This window comes from Acromyrmex echinatior, chromosome 13 (assembly GCF_024713525.1).
Source record: "Acromyrmex echinatior isolate Ae372 chromosome 13, ASM2471352v2, whole genome shotgun sequence".
NCBI classification, from domain to species: domain Eukaryota; kingdom Metazoa; phylum Arthropoda; class Insecta; order Hymenoptera; family Formicidae; genus Acromyrmex; species Acromyrmex echinatior.
Window position 1 is genome coordinate 2427750 of NC_141864.1, and position 25414 is coordinate 2453163.

At 35.5% G+C, this 25414-nt stretch overlaps 2 protein-coding genes across 6 annotated transcripts in view; both read left to right on the forward strand.

The window, feature by feature from the left end:
* Window positions 1–611: 611 nt before the first annotated feature.
* On the forward strand, window positions 612–15491 carry Mapmodulin (acidic leucine-rich nuclear phosphoprotein 32 mapmodulin). The gene is made up of 8 exons (XM_011068700.2): window positions 612–1169; window positions 10524–10667; window positions 10849–10968; window positions 11063–11175; window positions 11258–11361; window positions 11490–11563; window positions 11789–11876; window positions 12068–15491. The coding sequence occupies exons 1-8, from the start codon at window positions 1122–1124 to the stop codon at window positions 12124–12126; spliced, it is 750 nt and encodes a 249-aa protein (XP_011067002.1). The 5' UTR covers window positions 612–1121; the 3' UTR covers window positions 12127–15491.
* A 2102-nt stretch (window positions 15492–17593) lies between these two features.
* Amph (amphiphysin) overlaps window positions 17594–25414 on the forward strand; it is a 51898-nt gene continuing 44077 nt past the window's right edge. For 3 of the 5 annotated variants that reach the window (XM_087412269.1, XM_087412270.1, XM_087412271.1), the window contains exon 1: window positions 17594–17940. In XM_087412269.1, the coding sequence (XP_087268395.1) occupies window positions 17872–17940 (69 nt within the window). In that variant the 5' untranslated portion in view covers window positions 17594–17871. The remainder of the gene's footprint in view (window positions 17941–25414) is intronic. The other 2 variants (XM_011068698.2, XM_011068699.2) reach the window with 1 other exon arrangement.

Below are 25414 nucleotides of genomic sequence, written 5' to 3' on the forward strand. Positions count from 1 at the left end.
ATTTACATTGATAGCTGTTCAACAGCTATTAATTATATACAAAAAGATTATTCAATTATGCCAAACATAAAATATGCAATTGGATAATTTCCTTCATTGATATGCAAGATTGTCTGGATAATTCCTGAATATCGATAGTTTTTTTACCTATAATAATTAGCATGCATGTTTAAGAATAATTATAAAGATAATTGTAATTCTTTCGCTAATCAGCTCAGTAATAGCGATTTTTGTAGATTTTTATTACAAAATAGATTGTCACAGGATGTCTCGACATTGTAAATTTATTTTTAATGATTAGCGACGCTACGATACGTAGCAGCCATATTTGAACGCGCCAAAGTATGGCGCGCTTCAACGAAGGTTGTACGCGACGGCCGACAGGTGGCGCACGGTGGTCTGTGCCAGCCGTTCGGATTGGTCGCTTCGAAAGTAGTGCCAGACATGTGTCTCGTTTCCCGCCTCCGGTGCGGCTTGTGTTGTGTTGCGTGTGGAGTACTTTGGAATAGCGGGAGGTACGGGGAGGGGAGGGGGTGACGAGAGAGAGAGAGAGGAGGACACCGCCACCACAGTCCACAGCACAGCATAGCACATAAGTCCGGCGAGTCGGCGAGCATAGAGACGCGGCGCGTAAAGGGCTTAACGGATCGGAATCGAACGGGAGCGAGTGTCGGAGGTGATTTCTCTGTTCTCTCGGTCGCTGTGTCTTCGAAGCACGCCTGGACGGAAGAGAACGCGCGACGCGGCGCGACGCACACGCACACGTCAAGCGGGCACGCTACGCACTGCAGGCAAACATCGGGTGGCATTCGCTGTCCGCGCACTGCCCGGTGACCGACCGTGTTGGTTCGGCCGTGTCCGTCCGTCATATTATATTCCCGGCTCTCCAACTCGAGAGAGTGTGTGTGTGTGTTTGTGTGTGTGAGTGAGAGAGAGAGAGAGAGAGAGAGAGAGAGAGAGAGAGAGAGAGAGAGAGAGAGAACAAGGTTGCTGGCACGTAGTTGGTGTTGCGACGCAACGAGGAGGCGGAGGAGAGGAAGAGAGTATAGAGACGGAACGGCCGATACGTACGCGGTACGGAGCGAAGCGAGAACGAGCGGATCGGGGACCGACTGCCGGCCATGGAGAAGCGGATAGAGCTCGAGAAGCGGGGAAGGAAGCCCGGCGACGTAAGACAACCCTCACATTTCTTTTACTGCTAACTATTAATTGCTAACTGCTTCGGCCTCGGCCTCGGCCTCGGCCTGTCTCCAATCTTTATCTCTTGTACCCTTGCAGTTTGCACTTTCCAGTTTCCTCCCGCATGTTTCTTTCTGTAGTGTACTGTAATCTCTGTGTCTGTGTCTCTTTTCGACTTGGACATTCTGCATTTTCGCACGCCGTCTCTTTATTACGTGGATTACGCGTCGTGGGCCAACGTGCGTTTACCAGCGTTTACTCCATGCGTCATGAAATTTCAACCATGCGTCCTCGTGTGTCATCATTTCGTCATCAATCGTCCTCTGGAAACCTTTGGAAACCTAATAAATTCATGAATACCGTACGATCGTGTTAAATAGCGGCGTTTATCATGTCTCGCGAAGGAGAGAGAAAGAAAGAGAAATAGAAGACAAGACTCGCCGCCGTGTTGCCTGTGACGCTTTGCGGCAGCGACACAATAACCATGCACTCGCTATTCGCTAATGTGGCAGGCCGTCCGTTGCTCATACTTCCGTCTCTTTCTCTCGGATTCGGAAGAATTTCGTTTCGACGACGGATGGCCGCGTGGCCGTCCCATCATCAGCCTCTTTGCCGACCGGAGGACGGCATATACATGGCCGCGAACAAGCAACGAGCATGGCGCACCGCCGAGGAGACGGTTCTCTCTCTCTCTCTCTCTCTCTCTCTCTCTCTCTCTCTCAATTCCGTTCGCTCACTCTCTACCTCTCTCGCGAATAAAAAAAGAAACGTAGCTCCGCGTGTGCAAGTTTCTCTCCCATGGACTGCTCCATTTCTTTCCCTTCCTTCCTTCCTTCCTTGCCACTTAATTTGCGGGCGGCAGCTCACGGCGACTACGCTTCATTTCGCTTTGTTGCTCTCGGCGACGCGGTGCGGCGTGGCGTGTCGTGCCGTATCGTATCGTATCGTGTCGGCATTGCGAGCATTGCGAGCAAGCGCGCCTTAGCGCGCGATCGGCATCAGCGACATCGGCGTCGCGTCCTCCAATTCCTCCAAATTTTCTTCGCGCGCCCCGCCGAAGTAAGCTGAAAGTGTTTGGTCATTGGAAGAAACGAGAACGTTTCACGCTCACGTTGCAGCTACATGCGCAACCCGATTTGCTTCTTCCGCACGGCTGTGTATACCTATATGCGCGCCCGCGCCGCCCGCCGCTCTCTTATTCTCTTATCGCCCGTGACGGTGACGCGGGGAGAGATTTCGTTATTCGTTACGTTGGCGCGCGAGCGCGAGCGCGACGCATACACACGCACACGAGGGACTCTCGGAGGAGTTACCATTTTTCCGGTGGCGTGGAAAGCGGGAAGAGGCACACGCGCGTCTCTGACGCGCGCGCGACACCGGCCGCTTCTCCGCGCCGCCGATGTGATTAATGGTGGATTCTCGCCAACGTCGTCGTTGTCGTCGGTCGACTTTACCCGCGGACACGATTGATCGAGAGCTTGATTCTCCGCCTCTTTCCGGATGATAGCGTTGCCTGTAATATAAATGAAGACGGATCCTCGTTTCTCTCTCGCCGCGAGACTTTACTTTCGCATTAATGAACCGGCGGCGTCCAGTATCGCGCGATTTCATTTCTAACGTAACGTTCTAATAAAGCGTCTCGGCATTGTGCGTACTGCGCAGAATGTGTATATATATATATATATATATATGTGTATGTATACACAAACACAATTATAATTCAAGATAAATACATCGAGTGTGTATTATGTACTATATGTAATTGTAGTTTCACGTAGAATCTCCTTCCGGCGTTTACCCGACATATGTATTTGATACACATATGTGAACAGGTCGACACCCAAATCCAGGATTGGTCCGAGTCTAATTTCTCGCTGTGACGAGTATTTAACAATGAACGCGCAAACATGAATACGTCTCTTAATATCTTTTCTATGTAGAGAAAAACAAATTTTACGGAATTTCTTACGAGAGCACGAGTGTAAAATTCGATAAAACTTGCATACATAAATGCTAAATTATACACTCCAATAAATATCAATTTCAAGATGTCTGAGAATGAATCACTTTACACATGATTGTGTAAAAAATTGTACCGCTGTCCCAAGTTTAATTGTATCGCTTGTTACTACTTGGAAATCAATCTGCTTAAATCGGTACGCTGAATTATGTAACCTGGTGATATATATATATATATATATACACGTATGTATATACGTTGTTCAAATACGTGAAACGAAAATCGTCGTGACGTCACGGAGATAAGTTAATTAAATTAAGTCAGTCCGCGCGAAATGGTATATTTTTAGAACAAATTTGTAAAATCAATCGTTTGAATATCCGTGAACTATTCGTGTATACGAGCGTTAATGGTAACAAATGTAATTGAGAGACAGAGCGCCGATGTGGTGCCATAAATGTGATTAGAGTTAATCAGTGAAATACTTGGATAATGGATTTTCCGTGGATTTCACTGCGGACCAAGCGCGTCAAATTCTCCATTAATGGTTACGACCGTGTCCATCAATTAAACATGATTATGCAAAGAACTAAACATTGTATCTCAAATTTTCTAATAGAAATGTACGATACATTCGTTAAATGTCAATTAATAGAAATGACTTATAAAATATTTTTCGCCGATTTGTCGCACTATAAATCGAATCGATTTACGCAAGGAAATCGAGAATGATTTAGATGTCCTGTATGTTTCTCAAGTATCGAAACTTCGAATCGAACTTGTTATTATTTCTTTCGATGTTTCTTTATATTAATATTTTATAACTCATTTCTTTGGAAACCTTCGTAAACTTTGTAACTTTTCAGTGCCTTAAATATAGAGATGTTTAATAATTTTAAATTATATTCATGCTAAATTTAGAATTACAAGAATATATTGTATGCATAGATGATATTAAATCTTTTTTTGAGATTGAATATATTTTCTTAATTGATATTTTTAATAAAATTATGTTTAATTATACTTTATAATTAAATTTATTTTAACGCTAATTAACTTAAAGTTCGATCTATTATTTTATTATTTTTGGAGTTCTTTTTTTCTTTTATACAAATATATTTTTTCTTTATTTTCTATGTTTTTTACACACACGTTCACACAAGAACTTGTTTTCGAAATGCACTCTTCTTGCACACAGAAACATATTCTACTGTTGAGAAAAGTCATTACTCAGTTTATTTTTTTCTTTTAAGTTAATGTCTCAAAAAATTATTTTTTTTAACAAAGAATATTTTTTTCATAATAATCTTCAAATATACTTATTACAAATTTTAGAAAAATTCTTCAACTCATGTTCTCAAAACAATAATTTATTTTTTTTTGAAGAACGTTATAAAATGTCATCATCGAAGAAAAGATTTTATCGAAACATATATATAATAATTAAAATTTGTCCTAATTCAATAGTCTCGATTAAAGTTTAAGCTTCGAAGCTTGCTAGAATGTATTTTAGAATGTACTTTGAGTAAATTTGGTGTTTGTAACAGATTTGTGCAGATATATTTTGAGAACTTTTGAAATATTTGAAACAAGTTAATATTTAAGTAAAGTATGTGCAATTTTCTATGACTATAATAAAGGTGTGACACTGCTCTCAGTGATAATGATCGTTCCCGGGAATCTTTGCAATTTGCGACATCGATCGGTATAAAAAGGCTGCCACGACGTGTTGCATTTCCCGAGCGAGCGCCAAAACGTACAGACTAGAAGCTTTGAGCGTTCTTAATATTATTGCTTCGACATATCGAAACCTACTAACGGTGCTCCGTACTTTCGGTCAATTCAAAAATATCGACGTAAGCATCGCTTCGACGACTTAACACCCATTGACATTTTGTCATCGATGCGCGTTAAAGTGCATAGGACACTTGCTGGCGATGGCGCAGCTGGTGGAGAAACTTTCTAATGTCAAAAAAAGCGTTTGTTTCCTCGTTAAATGTCGAAAGACATAAGAAGATGCTTTCCATTTAGTGACACAAATCGACCGGATATTATTTTATCGTGACATACAACGAACAACAAAAACAGAGTGGCATTTGTGTCATCAAATGGAAAGCATCCATAGAAGCTGATAGAATTTAAACGAATAGCTAGCAACCTAAGTAAAGCCTGCGGCACACGATGCACGTTTTCCTGCTGGATTGCTTGCGTTTCAATAAATTACTAGAAATTTTGCGTTCTGTGATGCAATTCTAGTAATTTACTAAACGCGAGCGATCCAGCAAAAAAAAAGAGTATCGTATGGCTTAATTCTGTCGCTGAACAGAACCTTTTTTTTTGGACTTCCTACGATCGTGTTCTCTCTCTTTCGATACGTCACGTTAATCACGATCATACAGATCATACGTGATACGTGTAAAATAAGAATTAACGCAACATATGTTTACTCGATTAATGTATTTTTTAACATCGAGGCGTCGCCACCAATCCTGATCGCGCGAAAAGCGTATGTTGCGCGCGCGTCGCGTCGGCAGCGGCCGCGTTATGTAAATGAAACGGCGAGACGCGCGCGCGCCGCCATGAGCGAGGCGCGTGCACGCGGCAACCTCCACTGGACGTCGCCATTGCATCGCAGAGTGGCGCCGGGACGCCTCTTCACTCGAGGGAACCCTCCATTGCGACGTCAACTCGCGTCGATCGCGCGATGCACCTCGTTACCTTCCCACGTGTGTGACGTGCGTGCCATTGCGTGCGTAGCCGCTTGCGCGCGCACGCACGCACACACGCAAGCATAAATCACTGCCGTGCGCACCAGATCGCGTTTCATGACGCGCCGCCAATCACCATGCCGCCATCTTGGACGAGTCCACTTTGCCGGCTGATCCGACCGCCGAGTGGCACGCGCGGCCACGACGAACGAATTTTTTTCATCGTAACGGCGCGACGTAACGTAATGTAACGTCACGTCGCATCGCCGAGTCGAGCCGAATCGAAGCTGCCTGCTCGGCCGATGTCAGCCGGCATTGCCCGACTTTCTTCAGGTGCATCGCCACGTTCGCGTTTCTCTGTGGAACGCGTAGGCGTCCGCAGAGCCGTAGCTAGGGTGTGGCGTCAGAGCGATTTTGACACGATAAAAAAATACACAAATTTCGCAATTTTCTTTCGCGCTCAAAACTTTGTAAAAATTTTTCTAATGAACTTTCTATATAATAAGCCATCTAAACTTATCTAAACTTTAAATCTTAAGTCATAAGAAGTTGATTAATAATGGGCTTTCTACAATAATCTATTATCTAAGTTTTAAGTCTTATAAATCATAAGAAATTAACCAATCACAATCGAATGTGAGAAGAATAATCGATAATTAGCTTAAAACTTAAAACTTGGGTAATAACTTATTGTAGAAAGTTCATAATAAGTCAATTATTCTTCTCACATTCGACTGTAACTGTAAATCAATTTCTTATGGTTTAAGATTTAAAACTTTAAATAATGGCCTATTGTAGGATGTGTATTTCTTATCTTCTGCATAATACGATGATACATTCTTTAGTGTAAAGGATTGTCTTTCAGATAGCTCTGTCCATAAGATTTATTTATTTTTTAAAACTTACTTTTCTACCCTTTATTTTAATGATATTACAGGAAATTTCTTTCTAATTAGCATTCCAATGTCTAATTACTTCTACTAATGGGCGAATTTTTACGGAAACAAATTGTAAACTCAAATAGAGAATAATAAAGTCACAATATCAAAATTTTGATTTGTGCTTTACTTGGGAATTAACTTAAGTATACTGTGCAAGAAAATTTAAAAAATGAATGCGCAGTTGTCTAACAGTTATAAATCAGTTTGGAAATATTTAGAAATAAAGCCCTAAAATTTTCAAGTTTGTCTTTTATTTTCTGTAAGAAAATATGGTCACGGTATACATAACGCACAGGATCATTAATATTTTAACACGTAAATTTATGGGCATATCGAAGCATATATGTTTCGATAAATGTCTAAATTGAAGGCATTGGTTCAGCAGAGAAAGCAGTTTGCGACTGTTGTAAGATTCTTTAATATGATTCATTTACAGGTTTGGTACAAGATTAACTCTCGATTTAATTTACTCTTTATTTTTTTCAATTTTAAAAATTTAAGTTAACCCGATATTAATGTTAATCTTAAACTGATGGAATCGCACTTGGTTAGTGATACTGTTAGTTATCAAAGGAACAATAATCAACCCAATCTCTTGAATCAAATAACATTTTGTTATTTTTAACAAAATGTGAAATAAAAGCAGTGGCGACCTATAAAAGTGATTAAAGTAACTCAAGTTGAATATAATTTGACATTATAACTTGAACAATACAGACTTTAGTGAGGAATTAAGATCAATCATATTTGAAAAACATATGTGAAAAATGTTATACTTGGCCAAGACCGCGATTCTTTGTATTTAATAACATTTTTTGTGAATTTATATAATTTTCAGTTCAAACTAACTTCAAATTCATAAGAAATATTATTATTATTAGGCCTGAAAACTCATCTAATCGAATATGGCATTTCTCACTCACGTATATTTAATCTTATCGATTAATTTTCACTTAATATTTGATCATATTAGAATTTTACAACACACAATTGCAAAGCTGCTATTTCTGCTGTACGCTTTAATTTCATATGTATCTATTGTATTATAATCACGCCAAGACGAACCGGGACGTTTTGCATAGTTATTTTGAAATAAGAGAACAAGAACAATAATATCTTTACTGTGTTATACAGCATCCTTCCTAAATGCATAAGTTAAACAGATGTTGAGTTTACGTGCTAGTTAAAATCGCGAGCAGCTCTTACATATTTACGACTCCGAAACTTTACTCACTCTGCGTTGACCACCCGCGTTGCATTTGCAATGCATCTTGGATGCAACAGTGCCGTGCCACTCGGCAGCATGGCGGCGATATTTTCCAAATTGGAAACGTATCGGTTAATGTTTATTTAGATCGAGGAATGCCTTCCGGTTTAATTTTAATATCACATTGCGCGAATTTGGAAATAAAGGACGTAGAAGGACGTATTTTATTTGTACAATTCGGAATCGTAGACGAAAATAAAAACTAAAAATTTGTCGATAACAAAACTGCGTTTTATTATGTAATCGCGTGATTACAAAATATATCTATCTTTGTTACGAAAATTACGCGGCAATTTCACATTTCGAAACGTCGGAGAATCCGAATGACGTAACGTTCGCGTCTTCCTGGTTTCCTTGATATCCGCGACTGTCATTGATCCGCTCCTATAACACCTTGTGACGTTACCATTACGATCGGTGCAACACGGAAAATACATGTAGCCAACCTGTCGACCGATTGGTTGCATGGAGTACACAAGATATCTAAGGCGAGGAGAGTATGGAGGAGTATGAGATGAAAAAGTTGCATGTAATTTAATTTCAAAATTAAATTAGGGGAATCTCAATAAATGCGAGACATATCGTATGCTTGTCCGCGAAATTTAATTCTGATTTTATGATAAAGCTGGCGAATTATGGTACAGATTAGAAAAGGAATTCATGACGAATTATTCCCAAAATAATCATAGAAATAGATATCTTTTATGAAAAAAAATAAATATATATTACTTTCTTCAGTATTTGATGTAACGTTAATCATTGACAGTATCAATTTTCTTTTTTTCTGGTAATTGACAATGAAACAAATTCTGTTCCCAAAGAATATAAAATTTAGAGAAATAGAGAATTTTTTAAGAAAAAATATAGATACACTTTGCGTGTTATTTTTTTCAGTATTAATAATGTAAATTTGAGCATCAATAACTGAGATAAAAATTCTATCCCCAAATATAAAATTCAAAGAAATGGAAGAAAAAATAAAGATGCTTTGTATTATTTCTTTTGAAATATTATTAATGTAGGTATTGATAATGTAGAGTTGATCATTGATAGCATCAACTTTTTTTATGGCAACAGATACATTCTATCACTTTTGAATTGATATAATATAATAAAGTTTGATGAAATTAAAGCTGATAATTTTTAAAACAACTTTAGCATAAATATAATAATATAATATGTTAAGAATTATATGTAAAATTTCTATTTCCTATGTTTCTATTTATTGAACATGAGTCGTCAGTATATAAATTTTCGTCCATGCAAAGCGCGTATCTATGGTGCATCAACATGGCATGTGTATCAAATGTATATATCAAATGTAACAGAATATCATATCTAAAAAAATCTCATATTTGCGAGAGAACGTCGGAATCGCCACATAAAAAGAAGAGAAGCCTATTCTTTTTCCAGAACTGAATTTCTTGCGTGGTCAGCATGGTTCATTTTTTTCTCATCAAAGTGCAAAGAAAAAAAGAACATGATCCATACAAGACGTTCAGTCCTGGGATATGAAAAAAGAACAGACCTATGATGTAAACATCGCACGTAATGGCGGTGACATTAGTGAATCGATGTGTAAGCAGCTAATTAAAAATCTACTCCGACGAATCTAACCGCAGCGTCAGTAACACCTGGCTTGTATTCCTTTTTAAAATTCAAAAGATAAGACTTGTTCATTGGCCATTGTTGAGAGGAACGAGTGCAGGCCAATGGCGATGTAACACCTTGCCTCATTACATCATGGGCGCAATAATATGATATGGAACTATCGATACTTCCGGCATTGAGGCATCTGGTATCGATGATGATCACCCTTCATCCTCCCCTCCCTCCTCCTGTTACCACCCAACCCCACTTCTTGTACTCGGCGTCGCGTGCCACAGTCCGTGCTTGTCGCTCGCCGGCTTTTCCGACGCGGCTAAACAAGACGTGGCATGCACTACGCTTACCGTCACGTCGCTGCTCCCTCCCCCTCCCTCTCCCTCTCGTCACCGCTCTTCATCTGCCTCACTCTTCCCGACCGCTCCGCGCCATCTCTGTCCTCTTATCCGGTCCCGCTCTCACCCTCTGGCCTTTCTCTTTCTCCGATCAATAAAATAGCCCATCTCTCCCGCGAAAGCTTATCGCTCATTTGAATTTTAGCGAGGACGATTTTTTCGACCGCGAACGCTCACCGCTACGACAAAGACTATGTCTGACCGTATCCTTTCGAGCGCGCCGATTCCATAGCCGTGTGAATCTGAATACGATTTCAATTTGAATATGATTTCACGAATCGATAATCGCCACCCATTCCCAAACGCAGTCATTTATTACTCATTAACTCAAAAATATTAATGAATGTCTTAACATGATTAATATTCTCGGTGTCTTTCAGTTACATGAGATATCTGCTTCTGATATTTATATGACTTTCTTCGTCATTTATTTGTTGTAAATAATTATATGATTCTTACATGTTACAGATCAAAGAACTTGTTCTTGATAATTGCCGGAGTACGCAAATTGTGGGTTTGACAAATGAATTCAGCGCTCTGGAGTCATTGAGTCTTATCAATGTGGGTCTTACCAGTCTAAAAGGCTTCCCAAAGTTGTCCAGCCTTAAAAAGGTATATATACATATTTCTACTTATGTATCGCAAAGTATCTCCAAGAGTTAAATTATACTTAACAGAAATAATATAGAAGTATATTAAAGAAGGTGTTTAATGAAATAGTAATAATTGTCTTTATCAGATAAATTTCCTGTTTTCATGTATGATGAGTGCAAATTGTTTTTGTATTGTGCAGTTGGAGTTAAGCGACAATCGGATTTCGGGAGGTTTAAACCTGCTCGATTCGAGCCCCAAGTTGACTCACTTAAATTTGAGTGGAAACAAGATCAAAGACCTTGATACACTACAACCATTGGTAAGTTTTTATAGATCTTATATCTTTGTTATAGAAAGCTGAAATCAGTCTATCGCCAAGTAAAATCCTATTGCGAAATTCTTTTGTATTCCAGAAAGAGTTCAAGAATCTGAAGAGTCTGGATTTGTTCAATAATGAAGTGACAAATATGGATAATTATAGGGAGAAAGTCTTCAATCTTATTCCCAGTCTACGATATCTTGACGGGTAAGAAATTATACATTGGCTTCGCTTTGTCATTTATTTCGTTTATTTTCTCAAAGCGATTGATTGTATTTTGTCTGTTCAGATATGACGCCGATGATTGCGAAGTCGACAGTGACGGGGAGGATGATGAAGTCAATGGAAACGAAGATGGAGAAGGAGGTGGCAACGAAGAAGACAGTGAAGAAGGTTAGTTGACAGCTTAATCACGTAATAATTATAAAAATTTAATCAAGTAGAAATGTTTATTAACGATAACAAATATTATGTCAATGTATATAAAAATAATAATGATGAATATACATATTGAAATATAGTTTCAGATGAAGAAGATGAGGATTTCCTAGATGATGATCCAGGATTAGATATTGTCTATAAGGAAAAGCTTGGGGTGAGTTCACTTCACGTTTAAGTAATTCATAAAGTGAAACTTAAAGCCCATTTATAGCATGCTCGATAGTACGTTCATCGAGATCTTTCGCTTATTAGACTTTTATTGTTCACAATATAATCGTAACAATGTGTAGGTTTTATAAGTTTTTATATAACATTATGATGATCTAATTACATTTAATAAAATATGTTTAAAAAATATATAATATATATCGGGATATAGGATAGTGATGAAGAGGATTATATGGGTGAAGAAGAGGAAGAAGATGACGATGAGGACAATGAAGATGATGAGCAAGAAGAAGAGGAAGGTATGATTTTCAAAAATTATTATAATTTATCTGGAACTAAAAAATTTCATAATTACTTAAACAAATAGTATAAATATACAAATCAGAATTATTTTAATAATATATATAATCTTTCTTCTTATTCGTTTACCACACACATGTTATAAATTAATTTCTAATTGGTACAATTGAACTGATTGTATTCTGTGCAGAAGAGTCTCCTGTTCGAGGAAAGAAAAGAAAAATTGATGATGTGGGAGAGAACGCTTAAGATGGAGGGCTGTCTCTGATATTGTTGAATGAGTGTAAAATTCATATAAATAATAACAATAATTGCGACGCCGAGTGAACAGCTGGGAATCAAACTAATCGACCGACCAATGACAGACTACAGTTAGTGATATGAATTTATCAGTAAATCATTGACTGCGAGGAAATTGTCTGTGTAACAACAAAAGATTTATCGTACGGTAGAGGATACGGAATGTGAATGGATGTGGAAGGCGTGAGAAAAATTAGGAAGGATAATGATGGCATAAAAATAGGGCTGCATTCCAGCTGGACACAGCACAGTTTTAGTTATACTAACGATATTTTATATAGAGTATATAGAGTTAGAGAGTATTAGTGGTGTTGCATAAAGTGAAAAGAAGATCGTGGAGAGAAAGCTTGAGAGAAAGAGAAAAAGGGCGAGAGTGAGAGAGAGAGAGAGAGAGAGAGAGAGAGAGAGAGAGAGAGCGTGCGAAAGAGGCGAAAATAGATTGCGGGAGGTAGTGGAGTTTTACACTCGAAGGAGCATCTTGTCTGTTAGCTCCAGTCGGCCAAAGGCTGGTCACGCTGGAATGCGGTCATCGTTAATCAGTAATAAGGTTACATAAGTTACATTTTAAATACATTATTATTGTACCGTGAGTAAGTATAGAGTAAATGAGGAACAACTTTTGTACAGGTTTACACCATACATCGAGGTGCATTATATGCCTCTGTGATTTTTGGGACAGAAAATAAAGAGAGAAATATATGTTACTCATATACGTGAGCGTATATATCTGACGAGGATGGGATGGGGATTGGGGAAAAAATACGCGTTAAAGCAAAAAACAAAAAAAAAACAATGCAGAACAATCGCTGTGAATGATAGCGAATTATGCACGTTCTCCGCGAGAACGTTCTACACTACGGAGATCTCCGATATTAATGAGAAACGGATAGCGAATAGAAAATATCGTAATATTTATATTATTGTTTTCAATCGCGTGATTCCGATAACAGAAGAGCGAGAATTAGATCGTTTATATCCAGATGTGTGGGACACAAAAATCTCCGATACACCTCGACCAACGTGTCGAGCGTTGCACGTAAACGCGGACCCGGTGTTATCTTAACTTAGACTTTTTTCTAATAAGTTTTAAGTTCCAGATATTCTATGTACAACGGCAATCGGCCGCCCGGCGCATGGCTGTTAAGATTATTGTTATTTACTCTCGGGCATTGCGGAAATGTTGTGCTCTAATATAACGTAAAAAAATCAACTTGATTATTCTCTCACTTTTGAAGACAATTGTACAGCTGTATAATTCTATTCTTTTTTTGTCTATTTTTTTATATGTATGTATATAAGGCATCACAGATTTATCGTATTTTCTTTTATCTGTACACAATTATATACGTTCTATAAATATGAAGTTAATATTTTTTGACAGAAAATATAGAAAAAAGAGAAACAGGAAATTATGAAGAAATATTTTTGTTTTATTTTAAACAAAAGTTTTTTCTAATGGAAATTTAATATGATTTGACTCCAAGTGTTTGATATGATGATACTAAAATAGGAGAATTTGTGACGAATAATAAATTTCCATTAAGATGAAAAGATTAAATATGTATTATTTCTAATCGAAGGAAGATACGGTAATTCTAGGACATCTTGTATATGCCAAAGCATAAATTATGTTGATTATGTGATTAATTTCTATATAATATTTTATAACCTACAGTAGTAGAGGCCTCAGTCTTTGGAACGAATTACTAAGGAAACAAAAGTCAACATCGTGTGCGTCAAGTTATTAACCTTTAATTTCTGTCTCTGAAGTTACCATTGCGCTGATACATTTCGTGATGAATAATAAAGTGCGAAGTTTAGAAATAATGAAGATTCATCAATATATTATGATTAACATTAAAAATTACGAGTATGATTTTAAGAAACAAAATATTTACACTTGCGCTTTCGCACTTTTAAATTGTACTAAAGTCAAAAGATCTGTTTTTTATTCCTGCATTCTCTGAACTAGTGCACACACTGCAATAAGTTGAAGTGAAACAAATGTCAAAAAACAAAAATTTGTTTCACGTCAACTTATTGTACCGTGTGCACCAGTTCAGAGATTACAGGAATAAAGAACAGATCTCATAACGCAAAATTAGATTTAGGGCAAGAACAAAAAAAAATGTGAAAAAGAGACACATTTAATAAGATAGGCGCAAGATAAAGGAACTCGCAGGATGAATCAGACGATGTAGTTAATGGTGAGACTACGATAAGTAGACTGGGACAGGGACAACCAATTAACTACGTAATCGTGTAAGAATGGATGGGAGTACAGTGGCGAGTGAAAAAATGAGGAGAGAGAGAGAGAGAGAGAGAGAGAGAGAGAGAGAGAGAGAGAGAGAGAGAGAGAGAGAGAGAGAGACGATCGGTTTTATAAGAAAAAAAGAATAAAAAAAATAATTATGCGGTAGTATCGAGAGGACCTGGCGCCTCCTTGTCGCCAGTTTGGTTATGGCCTTATCCAATTTTTCCAAGACTAAAAGCAAATTTATATTAGGTACAATGAGTATATGTGAACATGTACAGGTCCAAATCTGTAAATTTCCAATCTGCAATTTGTAATTGCGGCTCGCGCGGAAGCGTTTATTAAGCGTTAAATTATAAATATAATTAAGAATTTAAATTATAAATAATTGAAAACACATTCCGCGCGCCCCGCGACACATGTGTAAACACATACATACATACATACACACACATACACACGTAACACACTTTTGTCAATTGCGATTTTGGATAGACCATTTAAGTAAGGGAAAAAGAAAATTTATCTATCACCTTCTATTACCAGATATATTACATCTGTGTATTGTCTGTCTGTTCCGTTTTGTTAAAATGGATTTTTATCATAACGTTTGTTTATTTCGAGCAATCCTCATTACACAAAATAAGAAAAGATAATTTATTAATAAAACCATTTACAAATCAACGATGGTGTATCCGATATGTATTGACAAGTGAACCTAATTTTTGCACTTGTTTTTTTTACTGCGCTTTCGGCGTTATTAATACAAATGTCTTTGTTTTTTTTTTCATTATATTACTTATAAGTTATTTTTAGATAATTAATTTTTCAGGAAATATCTTTTATATATTTATTCGAACTCGCCGATTATCTCAACTACGAGCCTTGAACTCGCTGTATCAATCGAATATATATAGATATAAGTGAAAGTATATATAACTAAAGATACGATATTTTAAGGAAAAATATTTCATAATTGATCTGTAATTTGTTTCCAATTATAATTATACTTTATTGCTTCTAAATTTAGCAATGTATCCTATAAAGTACGTACAACATAGATTTTCTCGCGTAGACTTATTATTTCTAGTTATATTCCTTGAAACTTAGAAATCTAGATCAAACAAGTTCCTGTTTACTTTTTGTCTCTAATTGGTCTTTCATTTTACAGATGCGAGTATCCGTCTGGAAGTACATACATCGCTAGGATTAAGGCTGAAGTTTCGGATGAAAAATTCCAACAAATTGCAGATCGATAGATATTCTAATTTCAAATAAAATAAAGCCAACAGATGTTTGAATAGATTGGAAAATTCGAGCGAAAATAATGTTTGTTGCCGAATATTCAAAAAACAGCATATCGCTCCTTTCAAAAATAACACAACTAAAAAACTAAGTAAGTTTCTCAAAAAAAGGGGAAAAATTATTTTCTATCTTGACGAAAAATTATTGATTAATCAAATAATATCGACAAAAGTGATATACTTTTAACATGGTCAAATATCACTTGTCATTTTTCTTTCACAACCCTTAAAAAATTGATTTTTTTTACTAATTACTATTTTTGAGTTGTAACGATTTTTTATGAATGTAAAATTTAAATATTAATCGGAACTCTCGAAATTAAAAACTATAATAGAGTGTATCGGGCAATGAGAACATCAATGCAACACGGGAATTGGTGCGCAATAAAATACAATTATCAAACAATATTTACATAATATAAAGATGTACAATGATTTGCTGAAGGTGGTTTGAAAAAAATCGAAACGTCCAAATAAAATTGTATCGACAATCATTGTACATCTTTATATTATGTAAATATTATTTGATAATTATATTTTATTGCGCATCAATTTCCGCGTTATGTTGATGCTCTTATTGCCCGATACACTTTATTTTTTATGAAGCTTAGTTAATTTACTTTTGATAAATGATGGATAATGTTCACTTCATTATTGCTAATAGTACCGCTAATCACTTTAATTTTTTTTCTTTTTTATTAGCTATACAGTACAGAATATTGAAACTACATGAATATAATACAAACAATTGTAACGATCAAGTGTGTAATTCTAAAATAATTTTTTACTAACTGAAAATCAGTATAGAATTACCAAATTAACATTTTCGCAATTCAAGCGGCACATTGGTGTTAATTCATTTATATTAATTACTTGATAATCACGTTTTTATTTTTGTTGTTTTTGAAGAGAGCGATATTCTTTTATTTTAGACATAGAGTTAGATTTGACAATTGGAACATAATATACTTGGAAAAGATTGCAATTGGATCAAAGAATTTTCGAGTGCGATGAAAAATTGTACCGCCGGTATTCACAGGGTAGTGTTTATTTATAGTCCGTTTTTAAAACCATCTCAATTAATGTCTTCGAAATCTAAGATGCTGATGTGGTTCTCTGATTGGTTCGTAACATTTTAAGATTTATTTAATACGATCTATGTAAGAATCAACTATGAAACCGATCCCTGGCTTACGACATCTTAAGGGCTATGGAAAAACACAAAAAAACACAGTAAAATGTGAATAGTAAGCGAATTAACCAATCACAATAGAATCCATAAGGCCACAACGTAAGTAGTAGCCAATCCAACATATTGAATTTCTTACTGCTTACATCTTACTGTCTTAAGTTTTTTGTGTGCCATAGTCCTAAAACTACTTAAGATAATCTCAAATATAAGAATCAACTATAAATACCGGTCATAATCCATTCTTATTTTAAAACGTCTCAAGTAATGTCTTAAGATGATAATACAGCACTCTGGCTAGGGCTATTGATAGTTTTTATATTGAATTTTATATTGATTTTTATATTGAAGATTTTCTTAAGTACAGTTTCAAGAAGTCACGAACCAATTAGAGGACCACATTAGCATCTCAAGACATTATTTAAAACAGTCTTGTAATAAGAACAGACTATGAGTATTAGCTTCTAATTGATTCGTGACATCTTAAGATTGTATTTAAGTCTTAAATATAAGAATCGATTATAACGGTTAATACGGGTCTAAATTTCCATGCAGATTGAAACGAAACGATTTTGCGCGCGCCAATATGGCTGCCGGCGACTCTGCGGCGCCTGCGCGACAGTTGGTGCGCGGCAACATGGCCGCCGGCAACATGGCGGCACAGATCGACAGATTCGCGCCGCCATCCTGTCCCGGACTGTCCCGTGGCCCGTGCGCCGCGCGCTCTTCGGTGACTTCAGAGGAGTTCAGTCTGTTCAGTCAGTTCAGTTCCTCTCCGCGCCTCGACACGAGCGTTCTGGTCCCGTGAGTTGGTGTGTCGCTGCTTCGGCTTCCTCCTTCCTACGTCAAGCTGCGAGCCATCGTTGCGTCGACAAGTTGAGAGAGTTGAGAAAGTTTTTTAAGTGCTTCGCCTCTCCTGCATCCGCAACCGACGCTACGGGAACATCATGGCTGAGAGCAAGGGCGCGTTAATCGCGAAAACAGTACAGAAACACGCGGGCAGAGCGAAAGAGAAGGTAAGTCCACGCTGTGTGTATCTCTCTTGCGTGATGTCCCTCTCTCTTTTTTTAACAGATCGCTTTTCTCAAGCGCGAGCGAGTCTCCTTCGTCCTCGCGAAATTAACAAAAGAATTTGCAGGTTATCGGAGTTGACCATAACCTCCTTGACGTGTTTCTCGACTAGACGCCGCGATACTCCGCTAACTTCGCCAACGTTGGAGGGGTTAACGTTTCACGTCACCACCGCGTGACAATTGCATCGTGCCTCGCAATTAAATCTCTTCGACTCTTGTTTGAATTAAGCTCCAGACAACATAGCCAGTGTATGGCAATTTTACACATTCATTAAATATTGGCCTACATTTATTTGAATAATTATGCATATCATAAATTTATAACGTAATTAGACTCGTAAGACTGCAGAGCAAATTTCAATACTTAATGATCTATAAAATGTCAACAATTTTTTTCTTAAATACAAATTAAATACATTTCGATTTACTTAGTTTTTCTAATAATTATAATTCTAACACATATAAAAAATAAGAGCATAAAAAACCACAGCACAAGTTATAGTTTGTGATATATAATTATTATTACATTAATTAAATATAACACATAAATTAATGTTTTAATTAATGTAATAATAATTATATATCACAAACTATAACTTGTGCTGTGGTTTTTTATGCTCTTATTTTTTATATGTGTTAATATTAGAACCACGTTAGTTTCAAGATATTTTTTAATTATAATTCTATCTTCTTTTAATAATAATTCTTAACGACTACGTAACACTTTAATATAGACACTCTTTTGAATTTCGTCATTAGATATTAATCAAATGAAGAAAATATTGTGATTATTCTAAACTGACGAAGACTAAGTAAATATTTAATTATATATATTTAATTTGTATTAGGAAAAAAAATTGTTGAAATATTAATTATTGCCTGTTGTGCATGTCATGTGTAATATTTCAATACTTGTTAACGTTGGTGTACATTGATCATATTGTCTGAAGCTACCTTTAAAGGAAATCACTATTCAGAAAGTAGAATTTAGAAGTCGTAATTTCTCTGTCGATATGAAAAATTCGTACGATTTATGAGGGAGATAAGAAAAGCATACGTCAATGTGTACAATCGCGTTTCGTTTGCTTGACTCGTGAGTCTCGTGACATGGAAATGTTTCCGCGAGGTTTCTTCGTCGCGATCAATCGGATATTCTGTCATTTGCATAGAATTGCACGCGACGTTGCTGCAATATTGATGAGTGATTTTACAAATTCAAGCTCATCAATGTTGTAAAATTAAAAGGTTCGAAGAACAACGAATGGTAACGACGACTAGATTCGTGTCCAAGTGAATTTCGATTAGCGACGAGAAAACATAAAAAAAAAAGATAATTTTCTAGCAATTTTTTTCTGCCGGCACATCTCGTAGAAGAAAACGGAGCAAAACACTTTCGGTCAAGTGTACACGATAAACAAACTGTCGGTCAACTGTTATGTTTATTAAAATTATCCTTGGCAGGTATATGTAACTGCGCGATGACACGAGGATGGCGCAGTTTTAATTGTAAATGACATAACAGTCGACTTCAGGTGTGATGATCCATTTGGCGCTACAAATGCTTCATTGACTAATCAGAAGAAAAAATGTTACCAATCAACTGACTAATCAAAGGATTTCGAAACATTTGCAGTATTAAATAGATCACATCCTTTGTTTATTATCGAATTCAGTCACTTCACTGAGAAAAATGATTGAAAAAATGATTGGACGAATAAAAAAATTCGATCTGATTCGTTCATTTTCAATCAAAATTTTAATTAGTTTAAAACAGACGTTTTTCTCAGAGTTGCATTTTACAATTTTATTAGATTAGTGCGTACTGAAAACGACTATACGTGAAATTAGTAAAGCATATAAATATTTTAGGTCCAGTTCTTCATTTGCTGGTTAACTTGTGATTAAACTTAAAATAATAATGTAAAAATTATTTTTTTCTATCTATGATTAATCAATAAACTGAGAAAAATGTCTGGTCGAAAATGAACAAACCAGAAAATTCAGATTATATCAATAATCAGAATTCCGGTTATCTCAAGAATTATCCGATTATCTTAGAATTCGACAGTAGATTTAAACAGAAATTTTTTATTTGTACATTTTCAATCAGAACTCCAGTTAATCCAATCAGACATTTTTCTTACAATTTTCTTAACGTGATAATTTTGTAATATATAATTTTCGAAGTTACCACTACAAAACCGTTGATTTAAAACGAGTGTTTTTCAAAAGTTCTCATGATAATATTGTCAACAAAAATAACGAGTTTTACGATATATTTATATATTTAACCCTAAACACAGTTAGAAAGTTAATTATAGTTAGATAAACATTATTTTTACATTCTCGTCAAGTTAAATAAAGTTATCTACTAAACCACAAGTTGACCAGATAATGAAAAACCGGATCTTAAACGATTAAATACCTATTAATAATATTATTATATTTTTAATGGAATATATACAGGGTTGGCCATATTCGACGGAAAGATCTGGCAACACTGTAACTTTTGACAGAGATGTTAGATCGAGTAACGACATTTCCCATGATTGAAAAAAAAAACATCTTTCCGTCGAATATGGCCAACCCTGTATATATATATATATATATATATATATATATATATATATATATGTATTATTTTCATTGTCAAAGTTAATTATATTATGCCACTTTATTTAGGTATATTATAAAAAAACAGCCTTTAATGTGTACTAATCCATTGTAATGTGATTAATCGAATTTATATCATATCGTTTCAGGATCGAGTGTGTATCTTGAATCGACAAAAGTGAACAAAACTATATAAGATATATTGACCAATGAAATTATAAATATTCTAATGATTTTGCTCACTTCTGTAATTTTTATCTCATTTCAAACTCGATCTCCTGCTTACTTATGGTCCTCGGAAATGCGCTTTTTCATTGCCGACGCGGTGCGGCGCGGCGCCTGGCAATGTCGCGCGAAGCTTACATAATCGGTAAACACGTTCGCAGTAACTCCTCGCAATAGTGGTATCATTTAAAATGATAATTGCGCGACTCCCACCGGGTTCATTTCGACGTTAGGAAACCGCGCGTGCACAAGTGCATCCTGACTGCACGTCGTGTCAGTGTCTTGCTTATCGGCGGCAATCGTGTATTTTCGCGGTCGCGCAACACACGATCCACGTCGATCCATGATTTACAATTTTTTGTTGAGGACTACCGCTGCAATTAAAGTCGCACGTGTATTTACTGATTAATCCTTTGGCGATTGGTCCTTGAAACTTCGTATCCGGGAAATGCCAGACTACTTATTAATATTATCTCGACGATTGACGCTTCAAATGGGAGTTAATAGTTGAAAAAGAAAACATTTTTATATATCTTTGTGTGAATCTTTTTTTTTTTTATCTTTAAAACCCAATTTTAAACAAAATCTGTAATTTTAGATTTCATAGTAGAATTCTATGTATAATTTTATGTGCCATACATTTGACAGGAGGATAAAAGAGATGCATATATTTTAATACATACGTATAATATGTTTAATATATGTGTGTAATTTTAATGTAAATATTTTTCGTATTATACGTATTTTTCGGTAAATATATAAATATATTATATTTAAAAAAATGGAATTTTATTTTAACCTTTGACACAAAGTATAGGTTGTTTAACATAAACTTGATGCAATTATCGATATCCTGTAGTTAAAATAGTCTTTTATTTTTCACGATTTCGGAGCATCCTCTATAATAATCTCAGCGTTTAAACTGTAATGCCCTGCGTGGGAGATATATTAATATCTATCATAGAAAATGAGAGAGAGAGAGAGAGAGCGCAAGTTGTTTTATAAATTAGAGATAAATGATGACGAATGTCTTGTATCCTCGATAATTTTCCTTCAATGTCCACGTTATAAAACGACGTCGGTTGCCCTTGGTCCAAAGTTGTGAAGCTGATATGACAGCTATTAGATATAGGATAGAATGTTGCATTATGCCGAGTCTGTGTGACGAGTAGATCGTCCGCGATTAAATATAAATGCACTCGCATTTACGGCGAAATTATCCGACATTCTCACAAGTCACTCAAGATGGAATGCTATTTACATGTTTTACTTTTGATGATTCACTCATGCGCGACGAACAGAGAGAATCTCTCTTACTTTTCTTTTATAAGTGTTATTTAATAATTGTATTTGTAGAAATGTCGTTTTTATTCCACTTTTCACTTTAAATAACACATTTCACTTTAAATATTCGCAACGATCGTTTATACTGGAAAAAAGTCGAGAATTTCTCTACTTTTTCTCGTATTTAATCTCAGCAATCATTTCTGTCACACGTATGACTTGTACGCCAAACATTCTTATATGTTTAGCGATTCATTGCGATCATTCTGAAACAGCTGTTCCATACTTTTTCTTCGTCACGTGTAAATAAATATATGTTTATATACAGTTCTTATATTTTTATTGTAAAATTTTGTAAATTAATTTGTAAAATAATAATTCTTCGTTCCTATATAGAAAAAATGATATATTAATACAGCATTAGCCAATAGCAATCTAATTGAAAATAATTTTCAGTTAGCTTAATAATTTAATGACAATATTAATTAATGACACAAATAGCATTTTATTAAAACGAGAGCATGGCGTATTTGTTTAATTAATACTGTCATTGAATTAACAAAAATTATTTTCAGTTTGACTGCTGTTGGTTAATACTGTTATTACACATGTATATATATATTTTTTTTCTCGTGTATAAAAATATTATTTAGAACATAATTCAATTGGATGTACAATGCGTAATAGTACACATTAAAGCCATCGTACACAAATTGTCGTAAAGATGTATATTTAATAGGAACAAAATCGTAAAATCTTTAATACGAAAATAATTAAATGTTTTTTATTCCTCTGCATTATATAGACTGCACTAGAACTTTCTTTCTTACTTTCATCAAATATCAAACATATACTTATTTCACTTTAAGTTCCAGAAAAATATTTATAAATTATTTCAGCTATAGAAAATAGACCTTTTATTGTGCTGTTAGGTAAAATATCTATTTTATAATTCGAAATATTTACATTTTACTTTTATTCAGATTAAATCAGTACATAATGGCTTTGATATGCACCATTGTGCATTAGTGTATCCAACCGAATTCTTAACTTGATTAATTATTCGTCTCTAAAAACTTTATTAAAGTATCCTAAATTTTGTAAATTAATAATTTGTAAAATAATAATTTTTTGCTCCTACATGGAAAAAAATGATGTATTAACAGCATTAATCGACAGCAGTTTAATAGAAAATAATTTTATTAATTTAATGATACGTTAATATTAATGATATTAATAACAAATAACATTTTATTAAAACAAGAGTATGATGTATTTATTTCATTAAAACTATCATTGAATTAACAAGAATAATTTTCAATTAAACTGCTTTCAGCTATTTAAGCTTTGTAGTCTGATGTTACTACACATTTTTCTATACTCATTTATCATTAGTATCTACCTATTTAAATAATTTGTTGAAATCCATAAGAGTCGCAATCTATAATCTGGTGACCGCTGATACGAATTAAAGCTGCGGAAATTTGCAAGAGAGACTTGTCAAAGTGCATTGTAGATCGCGATGGCGCACGTCGAAGTATTGCCACTTCCGGAGTTCACCTGCGCCTTAAAGATGCGGATCGGGAACCATTGATGCATCGCATGAACATTGCATAAGCGACTCCTCCGTGTCACGCAACTCGCGTGCGCGCCATCGGTGCTGATGCCGGACTTCTTGTATACAAATAACAAACGTCCGCAATTTTTTTCTCTCACGCCTTTGAAATCGTAGACTTCCCGTTTGTTCTACGACGAACGGAAAAGGAATATCTTAACATAAAGAAATGAAACGAATAGGCGACTTGAGCGCAATTCTGCGGGGCGAGTGTACTTACGAATAAACTCCGTGATATTTTGAATAAGAAAATGTAATCTCGCAATACGAAAAGCGATAAAGTGTTAGTTTTCGATTTTTTAATTTAATCTTTAGGAATATTTTTCTACAAATAATAGTTAATTTGTATTCTCCGGATACCGATATAATGGGGAGGAGAGAAAGAGAATTATCTTGATTTATCTCTGGCAGAACCGATCTAAAAAATGTTATAGCTAAGGCTATTATTCTCCTGTCTGAAACCGGGATTCGAATCGAGATAAAGACTGAAGAACCCGAATTTATTTCGACGAAATATTTTGCAAAAACATGATAATTTTCACATAATAGTCTTAATATTTTACTACGTTACGCCATTTCATTTAATCTTATTTTAATATTAGTGTACCATCAGTTTTCAAATTTATAGCATAAAAATCCTATAGGTGATAAGGAATATTAACTGCGTTGATAATAGTCTTATCTGCTTGAAAATGGCCAATACTTTCGCACAATACGGAGTCTGAAACGCGCGTTTTATATTTATAACACATAGAAGGTGTTTGTTCGAATGTCGCGATTTTTAATTATTCTTCGTTTTGCATTTCAAAGTGTTCATATCAATATAAGCTTTCATCCCAAATTTTTACTATTGGGTCTGTTTTCTGAATTCGCCGGAATTGTTTTTAATTTTAAGCAGCAACTTTATCGGTGCATTGGGAACTGTAACGAAAAGTTTATTTTTTAAAAAATGAGATGCTAACTTCACAGAGGTTTGTTCGGTAACTTTTTAGAGCGGCACGTATTAAACGATTCAACGTAGATATAATTGCGTTACGGTTGCGTAAATTCTGGATTGCTATCGCACGCTTTTAATTAAATCGATTTTAACAATGTAGCGCATATATCTTATTCTTTTGAGATTCCAGAATTTCTTCAATAATCTTAATGAATTATCTCTCCAACGAATGAGCGTTCATCATAGTCATTTATCATACATAATTGATAGAACAATCGTAATATTTTACAACAGCGAGCTCGCTATTTATGAGGCGAATAATATTTATTAGCTCGTTTACATCGATATGCCTTCATAAATTATAATTGTTCCTTATAACTTATTATTCGCATACCTTTGATAAATATTGCTCGATAAAATAGTCATCGGCGTAACTTTCTCACGTGTATAATTTAGCCGCGAAGGCGGATAATGAAGTTGAAAACTGCTTGGAGATCCGATTACGTCGCGCTGCCAGAAGCAGCGAAAGGATTAAGTACAGCCGATATTTTTTCGCAGAACCATTGCACGTGTATTGCAAAGTAGGAAGAAGGTAACATTGTAGATTTGATCGCACGTATAATATCGGTGCTGGCATGCAAAAGGTTCAGCTCATACTCGAGGCGAAGAAAGTTAGTGTGGGCCGAAGATCATTAAGGGGCCTTCACACGATCGATAATCACTATCAACAACCCGTATATCTG

Excerpts from the sequence above, each read along its gene's own strand:
- Mapmodulin (XM_011068700.2), top strand. The coding sequence starts at position 1,122 with ATGGAGAAGCGGATAGAGCTCGAGAAGCGGGGAAGGAAGCCCGGCGAC. Across the intron at positions 1,170-10,523 it reads GGGGAAGGAAGCCCGGCGAC|ATCAAAGAACTTGTTCTTGA; the intron begins GTAAGACAACCC and ends TACATGTTACAG. Across the intron at positions 10,969-11,062 it reads TTGATACACTACAACCATTG|AAAGAGTTCAAGAATCTGAA; the intron begins GTAAGTTTTTAT and ends TTTGTATTCCAG.